The sequence below is a fragment of the Sinocyclocheilus rhinocerous genome, unplaced genomic scaffold (genome assembly GCF_001515625.1).
Source record: "Sinocyclocheilus rhinocerous isolate Xijiao unplaced genomic scaffold, SAMN03320098_v1.1 scaffold35, whole genome shotgun sequence".
NCBI lineage: Eukaryota > Metazoa > Chordata > Actinopteri > Cypriniformes > Cyprinidae > Sinocyclocheilus > Sinocyclocheilus rhinocerous.
The window spans coordinates 867023-884851 of NW_015661991.1; the positions used below are offsets into that span (position 1 = coordinate 867023).

At 36.2% G+C, this 17829-nt stretch overlaps 1 protein-coding gene across 8 annotated transcripts in view; it reads left to right on the plus strand.

Annotated features, from left to right (window-relative positions):
* Nucleotides 1–1196: 1196 nt before the first annotated feature.
* The window catches only part of LOC107727100 (protein-methionine sulfoxide oxidase MICAL2-like), a 61136-nt gene continuing 44503 nt past the window's right edge, over nt 1197–17829 (plus strand). For 7 of the 8 annotated variants that reach the window (XM_016536868.1, XM_016536872.1, XM_016536874.1 and 4 more), the window contains exons 1-2: nt 1197–1351; nt 16469–16824. In XM_016536868.1, coding sequence (XP_016392354.1) covers nt 16564–16824 — 261 coding nt within the window. In that variant the 5' untranslated portion in view covers nt 1197–1351; nt 16469–16563. Of the gene's footprint in view, nt 1352–13306; nt 13449–16468; nt 16825–17829 lie in introns of those variants that run through there. The other variant, XM_016536869.1, reaches the window with a different exon arrangement.

Below are 17829 nucleotides of genomic sequence, written 5' to 3' on the forward strand. Positions count from 1 at the left end.
ACTGATATTTGTATACTTACTACATAAAGTATACTTAAAAATATACTTGAACTTTACTTAAGTATACTTACTAAAATAAACTTGAAGTATACTACTTTTTGGTAAGGGTTGCACTACTTTTTAACGAATCAATTGATTCATGACTCACTGAGAATATAGAAGACTCGTACTGAATGAATCAAAATCAGTCAGAACGGGTAAACCGAATCAGTCCAATTAGTGAATGAATCATTTAATCTAAAAGAGCGATTCGTTTCGAACTTTCATGAACTTAATTAATGCTGACTTTTTGAATCGTGAAGCGATTTAATCACCCATTAATACTACATTTTACAAAACAATCATCTATTGCCTTGCGTTAACCATTTTTATATAGGCTATATATATATATATATATATATATACACAAGGGTGTAACTTTGGTTTGAGAAGTGGGGGGGACACAAAATGGGGGGAAATGTTTTCGATTTGAATCCCATTTCCTGCATGTACATACATTTAGGCGGGGCATAGAGGAGAAACAATAATGTACAGTATGTGGAAAATAATGTGTTTTTTTAACTTTAAACCGCATAAACACATTTCATTACACCAAATACACAAAATAATGTTCTTTTTAGCAGCATCATATGACCCCTTTAAAGTCATCTGTTGCCGCTTCTGGTGTTTCATCGCTGACTATGCCTGTTCGATCCACGCGGTGGCGCCATTTTCTAGTTTGAGTTTGACAATTAGAAGACGTTAAGCGTCTAAACTTCAGCTAATATCACTGCAGGGAAGAGTTCATCTTAAACATTTGAAATAGTAGTAGTAGTAGTAGTAATAATAATAAAATAAAATAACAAGCTCACAGATAATGATAGATGTTATCAGTGGTTCTGTGGTTTATTGTTCACCTTTGCGTCCTAATGTAGCGCGTTATCAAGTATGAAAAAAGCATGAACCATCACCTGTTATTGTTCCGGAAGTCTATAGGGCGAGTGAAAAAACTTATTGTTGGATTATGTCAACAGGTAGTTAATTTTGACCGCGCTGTAGTGATTTTATGTAGAACAGTCTATAAACACCATTTGGACATAGGTTCTGCCTCCACTATAAAATGCACAGAGCCAATAGGAAACCCAACTTCGCATGTCCTCAAACGTCATTTATTGCCTCCAACTGTGGATGATAGCCAGTATATTCCGTCTCTTGTGAAAGAGTAGGTAAACTGATTGCGGATCTGACACACATGCCTGCAGCTACAGACTCACAGATCAACACAAGAGCGCACTTCTGCTGCCTTTCACTTCTGACTGACTGTCACTCACACGATCGCTGTACCTGTGCCTTCAGTCCCACAAGGACAAAAGTAAGTGCCTGTTACTTATTTCAAATAGTTATTTTGAGTATTCGTAATCCTGTATTATGTGAGGAGAGTATTTGGTGTTGAATCGCTCTACTGTATTTTCCTCTGTTGATCAGAATCATTTTTATCCATTGAGTTCTAATGACAGGTTGTTTCGGTTCAACTTCACCTGCTGAAACATAGGCTACTTAATGTATATCGTTGTTGTAAAACGTTTTTAGTGTATTTTAGTGTAAATATTTTGAATCAGTGGACATAGGCTATCGGAGTCAATAAGTCTGGTTCATTTATTGATTACTTAATCTGACGAAGCGTATAGCCTACAGCTGACAGCTGATCTATAGCCGATCAGCTGTCTTGATCTGACACGTATTTTTATTCTAATTAGGTTGAGTAAGCTTGATTTAAAGTAGTTTAGTAGGGCATCTTTATGTAGCCTACGGTAGAAGAGGAAGCTACTTCGCTTCTCCTTTTCTATTCAAACGTCTGTTTGACCTGTTTTTAAATGGCATTCTTTTCATTGTTATTTAATAATCAAATGAATTGTTATTAAGGGTGCAGTTACACACTTTTAAAATGCTTATAGTACGTCAATTACTGGACACAGAAAGAGAGAGATGAAGTAGAGACTCCAAAGGTATTTTCACACTTAAAATGTATTAATATACATTATTTAAAAAAAAAACACTTTTCAGCGGAAACAAATAAGTTTGTTCAAATGATAAAACAATATTGTTTCAACAATTAAAAAAATATATATATTTGGACACTTTCTTGTCAAATGTTCTTGTCAAAATCAGCTTGGGGCTTTATTTGCAAATATAAAATGTGAAGGTCTGAGAAAAGCTATAGCATAATTTGTTTGCAGATGCCATTGTGTCTCCAATGAACAACCAGACATGTTTAAGTGTGACTTAAGTGTCCAAAAGTGTCCAAACTCTTTGGGGCCAGTATGTTGAATGAAATGTTTTTTTTCTTCAAAAAAAAAAAAAAAAAAAAAAATTTCAAACAGACTTAAGTCATTTTGCTTAAGTAAATCTTATTTTAAGAATATTAAGATACTTGAGCTGGAAATATTTTTTTTTGTTTATTCTTGTTACATCACTCATTAGAAATATGATCAAATATGAAATTTAAAAAAGCTGTATGTATGTTCATTATGTTTATTTTCACTTTGTATGTTTATTAATTTGAGCATTTTTTGGACCTTCTAAGACTCATCTAAACTTTTTATTGAAAATGCAACTGCTTGTTCGCTTTGTCTCAGAGAGAGAGAGAAAGAGAGAGAGAGAGAGAGAAAGGAGGTAGAGAGCTGAATGATTGGTTGTTCTCAGTGTGAGAAAGATAATACTCCCTTTAATGTTTCTTCAAGGAATCAGTGGCTTGTTCAGTAACCTGCACTTGAACTTGTGTGAAGTTTAGTATATTTAACACCGCTCGATTTTCACACAGTTTTCTTTGTCCGGATCTCAATGAGACTTTTAGAAATATATTCCAGACAGTGAATATTGGGAAACTGGAAATTCACCCTTTGGATATTCAGCACATTCACCTTTTGGACTTTAAACACACCATTGTTTGCACTCAACCTGAAGTTTGCTGTCTGGAGATGACAATCAAGCTAAATATTGCTGTTGTAACCCTTCTAGTCATCTCAGTAACAAAGAACCATTGTAGAACCATTATTTTTAAGAGTGGTGTTTGAAACGTGTCAGTTATGTGTTTTTGTAAACAACTGCAATTGCAGTAACACATTCTTATTTTTCAAAAACAACATAATGTAAACATAGTAAACATTAGAATGTATATCAGTTTCTATTATACAATATTATGCATATCTTTATGCTATATTATAAATACAGACTTTGAGTCTTCATGTAGTTTTTAACTCTGGTGAAGGTTGGTCTTTATCTACCTCACTACGTGGAAATATTTGCATAATGCGGCCCAAATGTGCACGCAAAAATTAAATCAGATTTTTTTTTTACTATCTAATTATCAAAAGTTCAAACATAAAAATAGTGCAATTCTTAAAGGGGTCATATGATGCGATTTCAAGTTTTCCTTTCGATACATTCCAGTTTTTACAGTCCACATAGCATTCAACATTTTGAAAGTCTGATAAACATTCATCACATTTTTATTTAAACCAGCTTTCTGTCTGTTTGGCTGGAATTTCCTCAATAACGGTCCGTTCTGTTGGCCACCACAGTGCAGTAGTGCAGCATCCCTCTGAAGATATCGTCTGGATCCGACACTGCCAAACGCAGTCTGCCAGTTGTGTGTCCTGCACACTATGTACTCCAACACCCTCATTTGTCAGAAGTTAGTCCATGTGTTACTGTTAAATAAGGAATTTCTACTGAGGAGCTTTGCCATGTTGATGTAAGCACAGAAATAGTGTGGAAAGAATGCTTTTTGGCAGGACATGAAAACGATCAGGTTGTATGCAAATCTGGATGTTGGGCATCTGTTATACTTATAAATTTGTTTTTATACTTTGATCTGTTTAAACTCTGGCCAACGATGTCCCCTTATTTGGTGTGTTCATAAAAATGGCAGTTGGTAACCTTTGTTAAGCCTTTGTTATTACTGTTTTTCATACTTAGCGTTAGTGATTTGTCGAGCTGGGGGACTGGGACTCCAACTCGGACTCAGACTGCGATTATGAATGAAGTTGGACTTGGATGGACTTGTACTCGAACATGACATGGACTCTTGACATTTTGGAGAACAGACGAATTTGCGTCATGTGTAACATGAATGATAAAAAATAAGTAAGAGCATAAAATTAATATAAAAAAGACGTTAATGAACGTCTCCCACACAAACTCAATTGGTTAAGGACTAGGACAAGGTGGACTCGGAACCAACACTAGTGATTTGAACAAACCCCTAAAATGAATAATTATTTAGTGTGTAAGTAACTCATACAGTTGGATTTGTATGGAAGTCTGTTTCTGCCACTGACAAAAAAAACAAACAAACAAACGTTTTATATCACAATGCAAGTTTGCATCTCACAATTCTGACTTTTTCTCAGAATTGTGTGATATAAATTTGCAATTGCAAGTTTTAAAATCAGAATTGCAAGATATAAACTCGCAATTGCGAAAAATAAAGTCAGAATTGCGAGATGTAATCTCTTAATTCTGACCTTTTTCTCTCTATTGCGAGTTTATATCTCGCAATTTGGACTTTTGTCTCAGAATTGTGTGATATAAATTTGCAATTGAAAGTTATAAAATCAGAATTGCAGCATTTAAACTCACAACTGTGAAAAATAAAGTCAGTATTGAGAGATATAAACTCACAAATCTGACGTTTTTTCACAGTTGCGAGTTTATCTCGCAATTCTGACTTTCTAACTTCTCTCAGAATTGCAAGATATGAACTCACAATTGCAAAAAATATATAAACTCTATAAACTCATTTCTGACTATTTTTCTTGCCATTGCGAGTTTATATCTCGCAATTCTGAGTTTTTTCTCAGAATTGCATGGTATAAATTTGCAATTGCAAGTTATAAAATTTATAAGTGCAAGATATGAACTCACAATTGCAAAAAATAAATTCAGAATTGTGACTCGCAATTCTGACTTTTTTCTCACAATTCTGACTTCTTTTCTTAGAATTGTGATATAAACTCGGAATTGCAAGAAAAAAGTCAGAATTGCGAGTTAATATCGTGCAATTCTGACTTTATAACACTTTACAACACAATTGCGAGTCTGAAAGTCAGAATAGTGAGATATAAACTTGCAATTCTGATAAAAAAAAGAGTCAGAATTGTGAGATAAAAAGTTGCAGTTACCCTAGTAACCACTAGCAATTCCCTGGCAACCACCCACAACATTGTGGTGGTGATTTGTAAGGGCAGAAAATGTTCAAATCTGACTGGGAATTGCAAGATATGAACTCACAATTGCAAAAAATATATAAACTCTATAAACTCATTTCTGACTATTTTTCTTGCCATTGCGAGTTTATATGACTTTATAACACTTTACAACACAATTGCGAGTCTGAAAGTCAGAATAGTGAGATATAAACTTGCAATTCTGATAAAAAAAGAGTCAGAATTGTGAGATAAAAAGTTGCAGTTACCCTAGTAACCACTAGCAATTCCCTGGCAACCACCCACAACATTGTGGTGGTGATTTGTAAGGGCAGAAAATGTTCAAATCTGACTGGCATTAAAACTGTTGGCATGAATTCAGCTTTCTTAGCGTTTCATTAATCATTGAAGACATTCTGTTGCAAGGCCTCGCGGCGTTGGATTGAAAGTGCATCTACTGGCAGCGCCGTCTACTAAAATTGGTGGTTTTCAGTAAAGCTTGATTTAAACACAAGTTTGGTGCTCAGGGAGTTTGTAAACTGTGCAGTCGGACACACTAAATAAGCCATCATCCTAAAATAAAAGCAACATTTCTCCATGAGCTCATCATCAACTAGCACAATAAAGCGTTTAAATACATCACAATATTTAGGGTCTCCGTGGCAACTGGATCAAAAACATGACATGTAGCACAGACGTCAGACTGGAGCCCTGTTTTAGATTAGACCTGTGAACCTTCCTTTTCCCCTGTAAAAACACCTTTCCATGAGTCCACGCTTCCTTTTCTGCAGTTTTGTAAAGGTCGCCCAGATGGGTGAATATGTGCAAGACTCAATTCAAAAATATAATGAAGTCTCATTAATAAGCAGATACCTATGTTTACAGTGGCTCTTAGGAGAGCATGATCTTTGGAGGAACTCACAATTACTTCGCTGAAAAACAATATGGTCGCAGTGAAGATGAAGGTTATGCTTTTGACTCTATAGAACAGCAAGAAGGATTCACAAAAGCATCAACACTAATATCTGTATATATCTAGATACGACTGTCATGCCTAGTCTTCATCACATCAGTGTTTTCTACAGAATTCTGCTTTAATATTAAAATCTGAAATGTATTTTTGTATTATGCTTCATTTAGGAGGAGAACTTGGTTCCTTTGGTTCCTTGCCACCGTCACCTTTAGCTTGCTCAGACAATTAATATTCAGTAATTTCATCAATTTAACTGCACTGACACTGGTTGTGAACAAAATCTCAAATAAATTGAGCAACTAAATTGAGCTGGATTATGATACTAACTTTACAACATCGACACTGAAGTGAGTTATTGAATTGTGATGACATTTGAACTGACCTAAGCTGAATGATGACTCTGTTGTCTTCTGTAGAGCTGCTTTACAGCTGAAATTAAATTTGTTTAATAATTGATGAGTTTAGAACATTAACATTGTTATTTTTTTCTGTTTAATGTGAAGCTGCTTTGAAACAGTCTGTATTGTAAAGCATTTTTTATATAAATAAATGTGACTGGACTGATTTGACAGAACAGAATACTCAGGTTTAAGATAAGTATCACAAGATTTAAATGTATAAAACTTGCTTCGAAATGCACATAATTTTTGATAGTAATGAAAACCACAATATCATTGAAGTCACCATTAAATCAAAATAGACAATTCTTATTTTGTTTTATTTTATTGCAATGTTTAGGCTACAAATATATACAGTGGCATGCGAAAGATATTTTACATAAAAGATGTTTACATTTAGTCCACAAGACAAAAAAATAGCTGAAATTATTAAAATAACCCCATTCAAAAGTTTGGGAACCCTTGGTTCTTAATACTGTGTGTGGTTACCTGGATGATCTACCACTGTTTTTTGTTTTGTGATGGTTGTTCATGAGTCCCTTGTTTGTTCTGAACAGTTAAACTGAGCACTGTTCCTCCAGGTCCTGCAGATTCTTCAGTTTTACAGCATCTTTTGCAAATTTGAACCCTTTCCAGCAGTGGCTGTATGATTTTGAGATCCATCTTTTCACACTGAGGACAATTGAGGGACTCAAACACAACTATTAAAAAAGGTTCAAACATTCACTGATGCTCCAGAAGGAAACACGATGCATTAAGAGTCGTGAAAACTTTTGAACAGGATGAAGATGTCTCAGTTTTTCTCTTTTTGTTGAAATATCATTTTTTTCCATTTAGTACTGCCCTTCGGAACATGTTAAATCTTCCGAGAGTTGTCATGAATTGAAATCTTTGATCCAAAACATTAACTTCCCCTCCACCAGCAAAGACATCTCTTCTTTGATGACATGCTACCGATGTGAGGGCAATACAGCCTCCCTTCCAGCAAATGACAACAATCCAATCAATTCTCAATGGACAACATCAAGTCCATCCTCTTTCGACAAGCTGTTTGTGTCACTTCGTCACAACAGGGAAAAAACATGATCACAATTTCTGTTTCATACCAACATTAAAAGGTTTTCTTAAGGCATCTTTGGATCTTAAAGAGGTTCTTCTAGGGCATTGGTCTCGAACTCAATTCCTGGAGGGCCACAGCACTGCACAGTTTAGCTCCCCCTAATCAAACACACCTGATCTAGCTATTCAAGGTCTTCAGGATCACTAGAAACTTCTAAGCAGGTGTGATTTGGAGCTGGTTGGAGCTAAACTCTGCAGAGCTGTGGACCTCCAGGAATTGAGTTTGAGACCACTGTTCTAGGGCATCGGACTGTAGAATTGGATCCCTCATTTACAAAAACGTGCAAAAACGTTCACTTCTCTCTATCTAAATGATTAGGACTACATCAAAGGGATTCTGACATCTACTGGTCTCAAGTGAGGAGGCCACAGTGGGCTTCAGGAGGCCTGTTACAGGTAGCAGATGATCTGCCTGACCATGTGTTTTTCTTTTCTCCTGGAACACAAGACTTGTCTATTCTGAGCCTGTCTGCTCACATATCAATTCTTCTGCCTCACTATTTCTGCCCTGCTGTAATGCAAGTTGATCCTCAGAGCCCATCACAGGATTCTAATATCTGCAGAGTCAATGCTTGTCCTGACTGAGGACGTGCGGTTGACTCAGATCATTTATTAGGTGTCAGAATCCAGTGCTGCCTCATGCAGTATGATGATATATGATATCCTCCAAACAATCTCAAAGGTCATTGTGATGTCACTCTAAAAATGTGATGCAAACCTTGCTATGAAATCCCATGTACAACCTTAAAAATAAAGGTTCTTTATCACTGGTTCCACAAAGAACCTTTACCATCCATGGAACTGTTCCATTCCACAAAAGGTTCTTTACAGTAGAAAAAGGTTCTTTAGATTATTAAAATGTTCTTCACTCTAATAAAAAATGGTTCTTTTAAGAACTGTTCACTGAAAGGTTCTTTGGGGAACCAAAACTGGTTTCCTTGTGGCATCGCTGTGAGAACCCCCTTTTGGAACCTTTATTTCTAAGAGTGTAAAAGCACAGTGAGGCAACACGATGTTACAGAGATGCATTTAGAATGTAATTCCAATCCAGGCTCATTGGAAAAACTGTGCCTGTAGCAACATTTCTGCCAAATGCTATTACGTTGCTTCTTGCACATTTTGCAACAATTTCTAATTAAAATGTCCAGTGAGTGGCAGTAAAAGCTCTTTTAGTTTTATCCAAAACAGATAAATGTGAATCTGGCAACTTTTGCTACGTTGCCTGTTGTACATATCACAGCAGTTCAGAAATGACATGTCTGGTGAATGGTGCTAAAAGGTTAGTTCTCTTTTGCATTTGAAAATAGCATACCACCTACACTAAATCCTACCCTAAACCTAACCGATAGTGTTAACGTGATATAAATGCATTTGCTGAAGTCTTTGAGTTCTTATATCGTGACCCGTACCTCAGTGCCCCGCACTACAAGGCAATACTGTACCAGGTGTGCTACCGAGCAAGTTTACTACGTCAGAAAAGCCATACATACAGTGGGGCAAAAAAGTATTTAGTCAGCCACCAATTGTGCAAGTTCTCCCACTTAAAAAGATGAGAGAGGCCTGTAATTTTCATCATAGGTATACCTCAACTATGAGAGACAAAATGAGAAAAAAAAATCCAGAAAATCACATTGTAGGATTGCATTTGAGTCACTGTGCGTGATGGGAACTTAGCCCCCCACAAAACAGTTTTTTTTTTAAATTTTTGACGTGACGTGGCCAAGTATGGTGACCCATACTCGGAATTAGTGCTCTGCATTTATCCCATCCAAAGTGCACACACACAGCAGTGAACACACACACACACCGTGAACACACACCCGGAGCAGTGGGCAGCCATTTATGCTGCGGCACCCGGGGAGCAGTTGGGGGTTCGGTGCCTTGCTCAAGGGCACCTCAGTCGTGGTATTGAAGGTGGGAGAGAGCGCTGTACATTCACTCCCCCAACCTACAATCCCTGCCGGTACGAGACTCGAACCCGCAACCTTTGGGCTACGAGTCCGACTCTCTAACCATTTCTAACCATTAGGCCACGACTTCCTTTTCTGTGTCCCAATGTGCATAATGTGCCCCAAATTGTATAATGTTGAAATGGTAGCCCGATGGTTTACTACTTCCAGTGGAAATTCAAAGTGCAGATCTGTGCACATTCTAATAGCTAATATTGCCTACAAACCATTGCGCGTTGGATGAGGATTCGATTAGAACTACAAACACAAATAAAAAATGTTAAAAACATGGTAGATATGTGAGGCCGAAGGACAAGTAGAGAAAGTGGTTTGAGTGATTAATAATCAATATCTAACTTGATGAAAAAATATTTATTTAACATTATAAACATTATATTTCCTCTGCAACAACATTGTGAACTTTTATAAAGATATATTTGGTCATTAGCTTTTAAATGCATCATTATGCAAACACATGAGGACAGTTCTCTGCATGAAAGACGTGCAACTGGCAGATCAACTTGATTCTTCATTTCTCATTAAACGAAATTTGGATGATGTTAACTGTGACAAGATGATTGACAGGGCAGTTTAAATCATGACTGGATGCACACATAACTAAGCAACAGAGCGATCCGTTAAAGATGCAATGATTATGTATATGTACCAAAGCTTGCCTACTATTGTTACACACTCAAAAGTATTTTTCTTAAAATGACATAATAGAAAACTTTTATTTTAATTTGTAATCATTTTTTACAATATTACAATATTGTTTTTACAATTAATTTTCACATTCATTCATAACGCAACTTGATATGTATTAGTAGAAATAGATGGCATCTGAGGCAGAGGTATTACTGTAGGATATATTTAACATCACTGGAATTCCCATCAACACATTAAAGGGCAGACTTGATAGCATTTTAATAAGTGCTCTGCCACAATTATTCCCAGTAATGTTTTTTCCCTCTCGTGTGTGCATGCAGGGATATGTGTGCATGCATGTGTGCACATTTTACTGGTGTTCTGTGGGTTAGTGCCGTCTACCCGCAGTGGCCCTTTCCATTCTGTCAGATGGTGAAGTCATGGTATGCAAGTCTGCACAATGCAGATTCAGCTGAAAGAGCAAACGGAGGGACAGTGTGTGTTACCTTCCACTGCTCAAGAGGAATGCCTCTACAGATGGATCTAATAGCTATTTTCTTCCATCCGTGAAGCCTGACATGCCAGCCGCTCAGTTATAGTTATTGACACATTTTAATTTAGCCTTCCAAGCAGACATACTAAAATGACCACATATTATAGTTGCTTTGGGTTTGGATGCAGTAGCTGCTATTGTGGCGAAGCGGTTGCGTTTTTATGATGCTTTAACACAAGCTTTTTTGTAATAAAATAATTCAGCTGAAAGTCTCTGGTTATGTTGGATTAGCATACTGACATAGTATTCTTACTATTTCTGCAGTTTGTGTACTGTGCACAGTATGCACATTTTGTGCATGCATTGAAAACCTGGATAACTTATTGTGAAAACTGCATAAAAACAACATGAATACAAATTGTACAATAACTTTGCACATGCATCTTAAATTAGATTTTTAAAACAATTTTCCTTTTCATTTTTGTGGGCACTCTTATTTTCATTGATCCTTTTACATAACATTTGATTACCATAAAGGCCCATTTACACAGAAGACGATAACTATAAAGATAGCAGTTTTAAAAATGTTACTAAATTGGAAAAAAAAACTACAATGGTTATTGCACAGAGGAATGATAACATTGGAATCACTTTCAGAATGTTGTTTTGTTTTTATGTTTTTTAGTTGATGTACAAAAAAACATTGACAGCCAATCAGAATCCAGCAAACTTTAAAGAGTGTGAGCATTTAAAGTAACAGAACGTTATCAGCCATTGGAGTGGATGCTAATATAATTATCCTTACTTACCGTTGTTCTTGGTGTGAATGGACCGTAGGACGATTTGAATGATTTATCGTTAATGTGCACTCTTTCACATACTGTTTTTTTTTTTTTTTGTATTAAAGGGATAGTTCACCCAAAAATTGAAATTATGTCATTAATTACTCACCCTGATGTCGTTCCAAACCTGTAAGACCTACATTCATCTTTGGAACACAAATTTTTGATACATTCCGAGAGCTCTCTGACCCTCCCATAGACAGCAAGGATCCTAACACGATCAAGGCTCAGAAACGTAGCAAGGACATCGTTAAAATAATCCATGTGACATCAGTGGTTCAACCATAATTTTACGAAGCTACGAGAACATTTTTGTGCGCAAAAAAAACAAAAATAATGACTTTATTCAACAATTCATCTCCTCCACGTCCAGTGTTGGGAGTAATGCGTTACAAAAGTAATGCATTACAGTAACTGATTACTTTTTGCTGTAACGCAGTAGTGTAAGGCATTACTAATCAATTTTCAGTAATATTTTACTCGGTACATGTTCAACGCGGCATGATTTCAGCCTCTCTGTGCTCGAGGTCTGAGGCTATTAGCCTAGCCCGACTAGCTGTAAGCCCCGGCTCGCACTGGCCAGTGGAAAAGCGGCTTATGGGCAGAAGACTGTACATGCGCGAGATGGACGTATGCGCATCTTGTCACCATATGCTCTGCAATACATTTGGTCATTTTAGAATGTTAAGTATGGTAACACTTTAGAATAGGGAACACTTATTCACTATTAACTAAAAATTTTCCCTCAATAAATTCCTAATTTGCTGCTTATTAATAGTAAGGAAGGTAGTTGTTAAGTTTAGGTATTGGGTAGGATTAGGGATGTAGAATAAGGTCATGTAGAATAAGGCATTAATATGTGCTTAATTACTACTAATAAATGGCTAATATTCTAGTAATATGCATGCTAATAAGCAACTAGTTAAGAGACCCTAAAATAAAGTGTTACCATTGTAAGGTAAGGAATTACTTTTAAATAACAGTAACAAGTAATCTATAATGTATTACAGTTTGGAAGTAACTTGCACAACACTGTCCGCGTCACCCTTTAGTGCCCTTTATTTTGGAGAGTATCACAAACGTAAACAACATATGCAACGTATGTATGTGGATACGTTGTTTACATTGTTTACGCTTTGATCTGAATGTAAACAACGTATCCGTGTGCATACGTGAGTAATTAATGACAGAATTTTCATTTTTGGGTGAACTATCCCTTTAAGCAAGTATTATTTTATTCCGAACATATCAATAAAAAATGTCACATATTCAGAAGGAAGTGACACAACTTAAAATCAGTTTGGCTCTCTTATGGTATGCAGATCACATGATTTGACAACTTTTTAATGCAGTGAGACCATTATATCTTAATCAGGTGCATAATACAAATACAAACCAGCACATTTAAGGTGTTTCTCATATTTTTCAGTTGTGTCCGTTGCAGTGCCTCTGCAGAGCCTGTTCTCACACTCATATAAATAAGAGTGACTGTGGAGGTGTGGTCTGATGCACAACTATGTTCGGCTTCTGGCTGCTGGAATGCAGTGTACGCGAGTGTTAGCGCGTCTGTCTCCAGAAGGAGTTCATCTAACACCCACATGACAAGAGCTGACACATCCCCTCACTTAGACCACCACTAGTAAAACAGTGTCCTAAAGTCACACCCGGCACTGAGATCTGGCCTCACTACAACTGCCATCATGCCTCGTAATGCAGACTGATTTGTCTGTCTCACGGTAGAAGTGGATATTTGACTGCAAGTTTATAACAGTATTAATGATATGTATACATAATGAACAAGAGGGAGGGAAGGACTTTATGGAAGCACTGAAATATTCAGGTAACTGCAGAGATACATCCACTACTGTCCGTGTTTCAGCTCCATGTCTGTTTTTAAAGCAATAGTTCACCTGAGAATTACAGTTTGGCTCATCCTCATCTGTTTCATTATCTTAATGTTTAAGCTTTTGCATAGTCAAAGTTAGTGCCTTAAGATTTTTCTGGGAATACAGAGTTAAATTTGAGCCTACTCCTCATGCTAAGATACCGTATAGTCACATCTTGTTTGTGTTATTCTGTCTAAAGACTCTTATTTTGAAGTTTATTTGGTTCTGTGGTTTTTGTGTTTGTTTCCTCAGTTCCCTTGGTTACTAAAACGCTTGGTTTGTTTCTGTAGTGAAGGATTGAGTTCACCTGTGTCTAGTTTAGTTTTTTGTTATTCCATGTTGCCTTTTTGTTGTCATTTGTTGTCTTTGCATTTGTTTGTAAAGCTGTTGCGGTGTTCCCCAAGTGGACTGCATTCTTTGTTTATTCATTTAAACGTCTTCAACTAGATCCAAGCCTCAACTCTTCCCTTGTACAACTGTGACACAAAGGCCTACGACTTTTCATGGTGTTGTCCTTTATGAAGCTTGACAGTAGGAGTGAACAATATGTATTGTCTACGATACAAATGTAACTCAATTGGCAAAAAACAAAACAAACATGTCTTGAGATGGCATGCTTCCACTGTGGGATACAGAATGCAGTTAGATTGTCAAAATTTCAATATACAGTATGGTGAGTTTTTGTCCTTTATATTCCAGTGCGATATAGTTAAGCAATATCACACAAGCACACATGCTGTTTTGTCCAAATAAGCATGATTGCAAAATGGGATTTATTTATTCAAGAATACTATATTGTAAGTTACACTTTAGACACCATTTTATGTCAAAATTGTCTGTTTACGCAAACAAAAATAGTTCCGAACAAAGCCGCAACAAAGCTGTCGAGTCTGTGCAACACACAGTGGGGTTTCGTTCCTGTAGGAATCTGCTTTTTTGAACGAATCAGTGATTCACTGATCCATTTATAAGTCACTTGCTTCATTCTTGAACGAATCAGCTGTTTGAACAAACAGTTTGAATGATTCAGTGACTCACTCATTAAGACAGTGACTTGTCGACACCTGCTTGTGGTTTTTGTTTCATATTTACAAGCATAAAAAAATACATTAATCTCATATCATTATTTATGAAGTTGTAATTGCAGTGCAACTTCATCTAAATGCTGATTTAGATACAGTTTCTGTGCTACTTCTGCAGTGCAAAAATACTGATTTCATTTGATTGGTCTGCATCTAATAAGATTTGAAAAAAGAAATGCCTTTGTAAACATAAAAATGCCCTTGGAAATCAATTAAAGGTGGCAAACATCGACCCTTTTAAGGGTGAAGTTAAAATAAAAAAAAAAAGGTAGCCTAATTAAGTTAATTTCTGTTAGTGCTGTGAAATAACCGCTGTACAGAACAAGAAGAATATGAAAAACACAAAAACACACTCAAGCAAAATATTGTCTAATTATCATTACTGACAAAATTCCAGAAAATATTGAGATATAATGTTTTGTCCTCTGGTTAGCATCTACTTTTGTTGTATAGAATAGAGCAGCTTGAACATTCTGCTAAATATTTCCTTCTGTGTTCTACAGAAGAAGGAAATCATACAATAATGGTTCCTTTGAAAGAAAGGGATATAAAAAGAGCAAAAAATATGCTTGTCTTTCCCTTTATACCACTAGACATTGACTCACCACAAAATCAAGGGGATGTCCTGTCCCAAAGAAAAATATGTTCTGGAGTAAAATGAGTCTAGTATTACCACAGCAAACATACCACGTCTGCTTTCATGGGCTTTCAAGGCATCTTCATATGCAAACAGAAAGGACATGATTTCATTTTCAGCACATATTACGAACATTTAGACATTTTGTATCTAACAAAATATTCACAGACTGTGCGTGTATAATTACAGTGAAGGGCTTTTCTATGTGGTGTTAGGTTTATTGTGCTTATGTTTTGTGGCGTCTTTAATGTGTGTTTATTGAAATTGTATAAGGGAGTTCACTAAAAATACACACCAGTGGAGTTTGTTGCTAGGGTAGCGACGTGTCCCCAACTGCCTGCAAAAGCGCACCTCTGTCCTGTTCACGGTTCAGCAGGGCAAAGCCGCAAGATAAACAGTTTTTTCATGCAAAAGTGCATGGCTGGCAGTCTGGTTAAATCAGCTGTTATCTCCAGTCAACAGTAAGATTCTGTGGATGGATTATCCAATGTATCTGACGTCAAACCGCTGTTAAGATGTAACCGATACAGGCTCTGCTTTTTTCATGCCTGTCAAAAAAATAAAAAATAAGACATTTCATCTTCTATTGTTGTTGATGTACTTTTTTAATGTATCAGATTACGAACATTTGAAGGAGTAGGTTTCTGCAGTGTGTGTGGCCTCCTGCCTTAGGCAATAGTATAGTATGGCAACCTAAATTGCAGTGGATTAACATTTTATATAGTTTTTTTCCTGGCAATGACGTCAATGAGTGTCAAAGATAAAGATAAAAATATTTAAATATTTAAAAAAATGTTTAAAGCAGGTGCAAATTCTTAGAAATGTAATCTTTGTATTTATGGTTTAAAAAAACTTCTATACAATTTGTAATCAATAGTAATATGCTAAGTTTTATATATTCTATTTATATATTTTATTTTACCTGTATAATGAATTAGATATGAATTAATATTTTATATATATCATACTTTTGTGGTGTATCATATGAGATTTTACAATGTGAACTAACCTTGCATTTTCATTAAAAATCTCATTTTCATAATTTCATATTGGTCGCATCACATGACTTTAATTTGGCAGAAAAAAATGGATGTATTTATTTTATTTTTATTATTTTATTATTTTCTAAGAAATGATAATGAAATAATTTTTTTTTTTAAATGAGCGTCATGTCAATGACTTGACTTGAATGGCCAAGCCTTATACATTTTTTTTTAAATATTCAAATTAATAGACATTTTATTCTTTTTTTCAGATTTCACCATGAGTGAGGAGACTGAAGTGTGGGTGTAGCTGTTCAGTGGAGCAAGATATCACAAGCACAGTGTCTACACTCCCTCAAAATCGACGATGGGTGAAGCCGAAGATGAGAAGAACCAGGCAGGACGGCTATTTGAGAACTTTGTTCAGGCCACTGACTGTAAAAGCACCCTGCAGGCCTTTAATATTATGTGCAGTTACCTGGAGCTTGACCCTCTGGAGCACAGCACCTTCTACAGCGACCTGAAGAGCATGGTGACCTGCTGGAAAGCCAAAGCCCTTTGGAGCAAGCTGGACAAGAGAGCCAGCCACAAAGAGTACAAGAAAGGCAAAGCCTGCGAGGGCATTAAGGTAAGCTTGCAAAAAGCCAAGACAATAACAATACTGGAATATGTTATGACGTTTAAATGAGCTGGCAAACCTTTGTTGAGATCTTTATAAACCAAATATTTAGGTGGTTTATAGATTCCATCTAAGATTTGCCCTGATTTTGGGCTATGGTTTTTGTATGCTATGACATCATTATATATATAACATCATGGACACATGTTGTTCATTAGACGAGTGCTCTCTGACTCTTTTATTGTAGTTTAATTGTGGTGTGTGTTGAGGCAAACATCTACTATTGCTCATACTATAACACATACAGTAAGTCACACATACTGTAAGTCGCCCTGCGCCATTTGTGAACTGATAATTAATCATAATGAATTGTGTGGATTTTCTTATGACAAATAGATTTATTGTTGCCAGAACACCCCATCGCAACTGCAAAGCACCACCTTAGCATCCACCCAATCATTGTACTATCAAGGCGTCATGTTTAAAGGGATAGTTCACCCAAAAATGCCATCATTTTCACATAAGCTCAATATGCGAGAATAGAATATTTTTGGAAGAACTATCCTTTTAACTTGAGTCATAATATCCCTATGCATAGCTGCAGATCATTTTTCATATGTTTCATACACAAAACGTACCTGACACTTAAGCTTATATATAGCAAAATTATAAAGATAGTACAAATTCCTGTACATTTCCAAACCTGTCTCTGTCTTGTTCATTACGAGAACTTCCCCCTTTACACACACACACACACACACACACACACACACACACACACTTTAAAAGGCAGCAAGGAATCAAGCTCAGCTTATTGTTAGTGAGTGTTTGAAGTGTTTCAAAGAGAGCATAATTTAACAAGTTCACTTCATACGTGCAATAAACGGCCCACTAACGTCTCTGATGTAAAGGAGCGTAATTATGCAGCTCTTTTTAGAGTGTAATTTACCTCTTTGTAATAAAGATGGTAATTATATACAGTAGTCCTGACGAAGGGCTGTTCTGCACACTTTA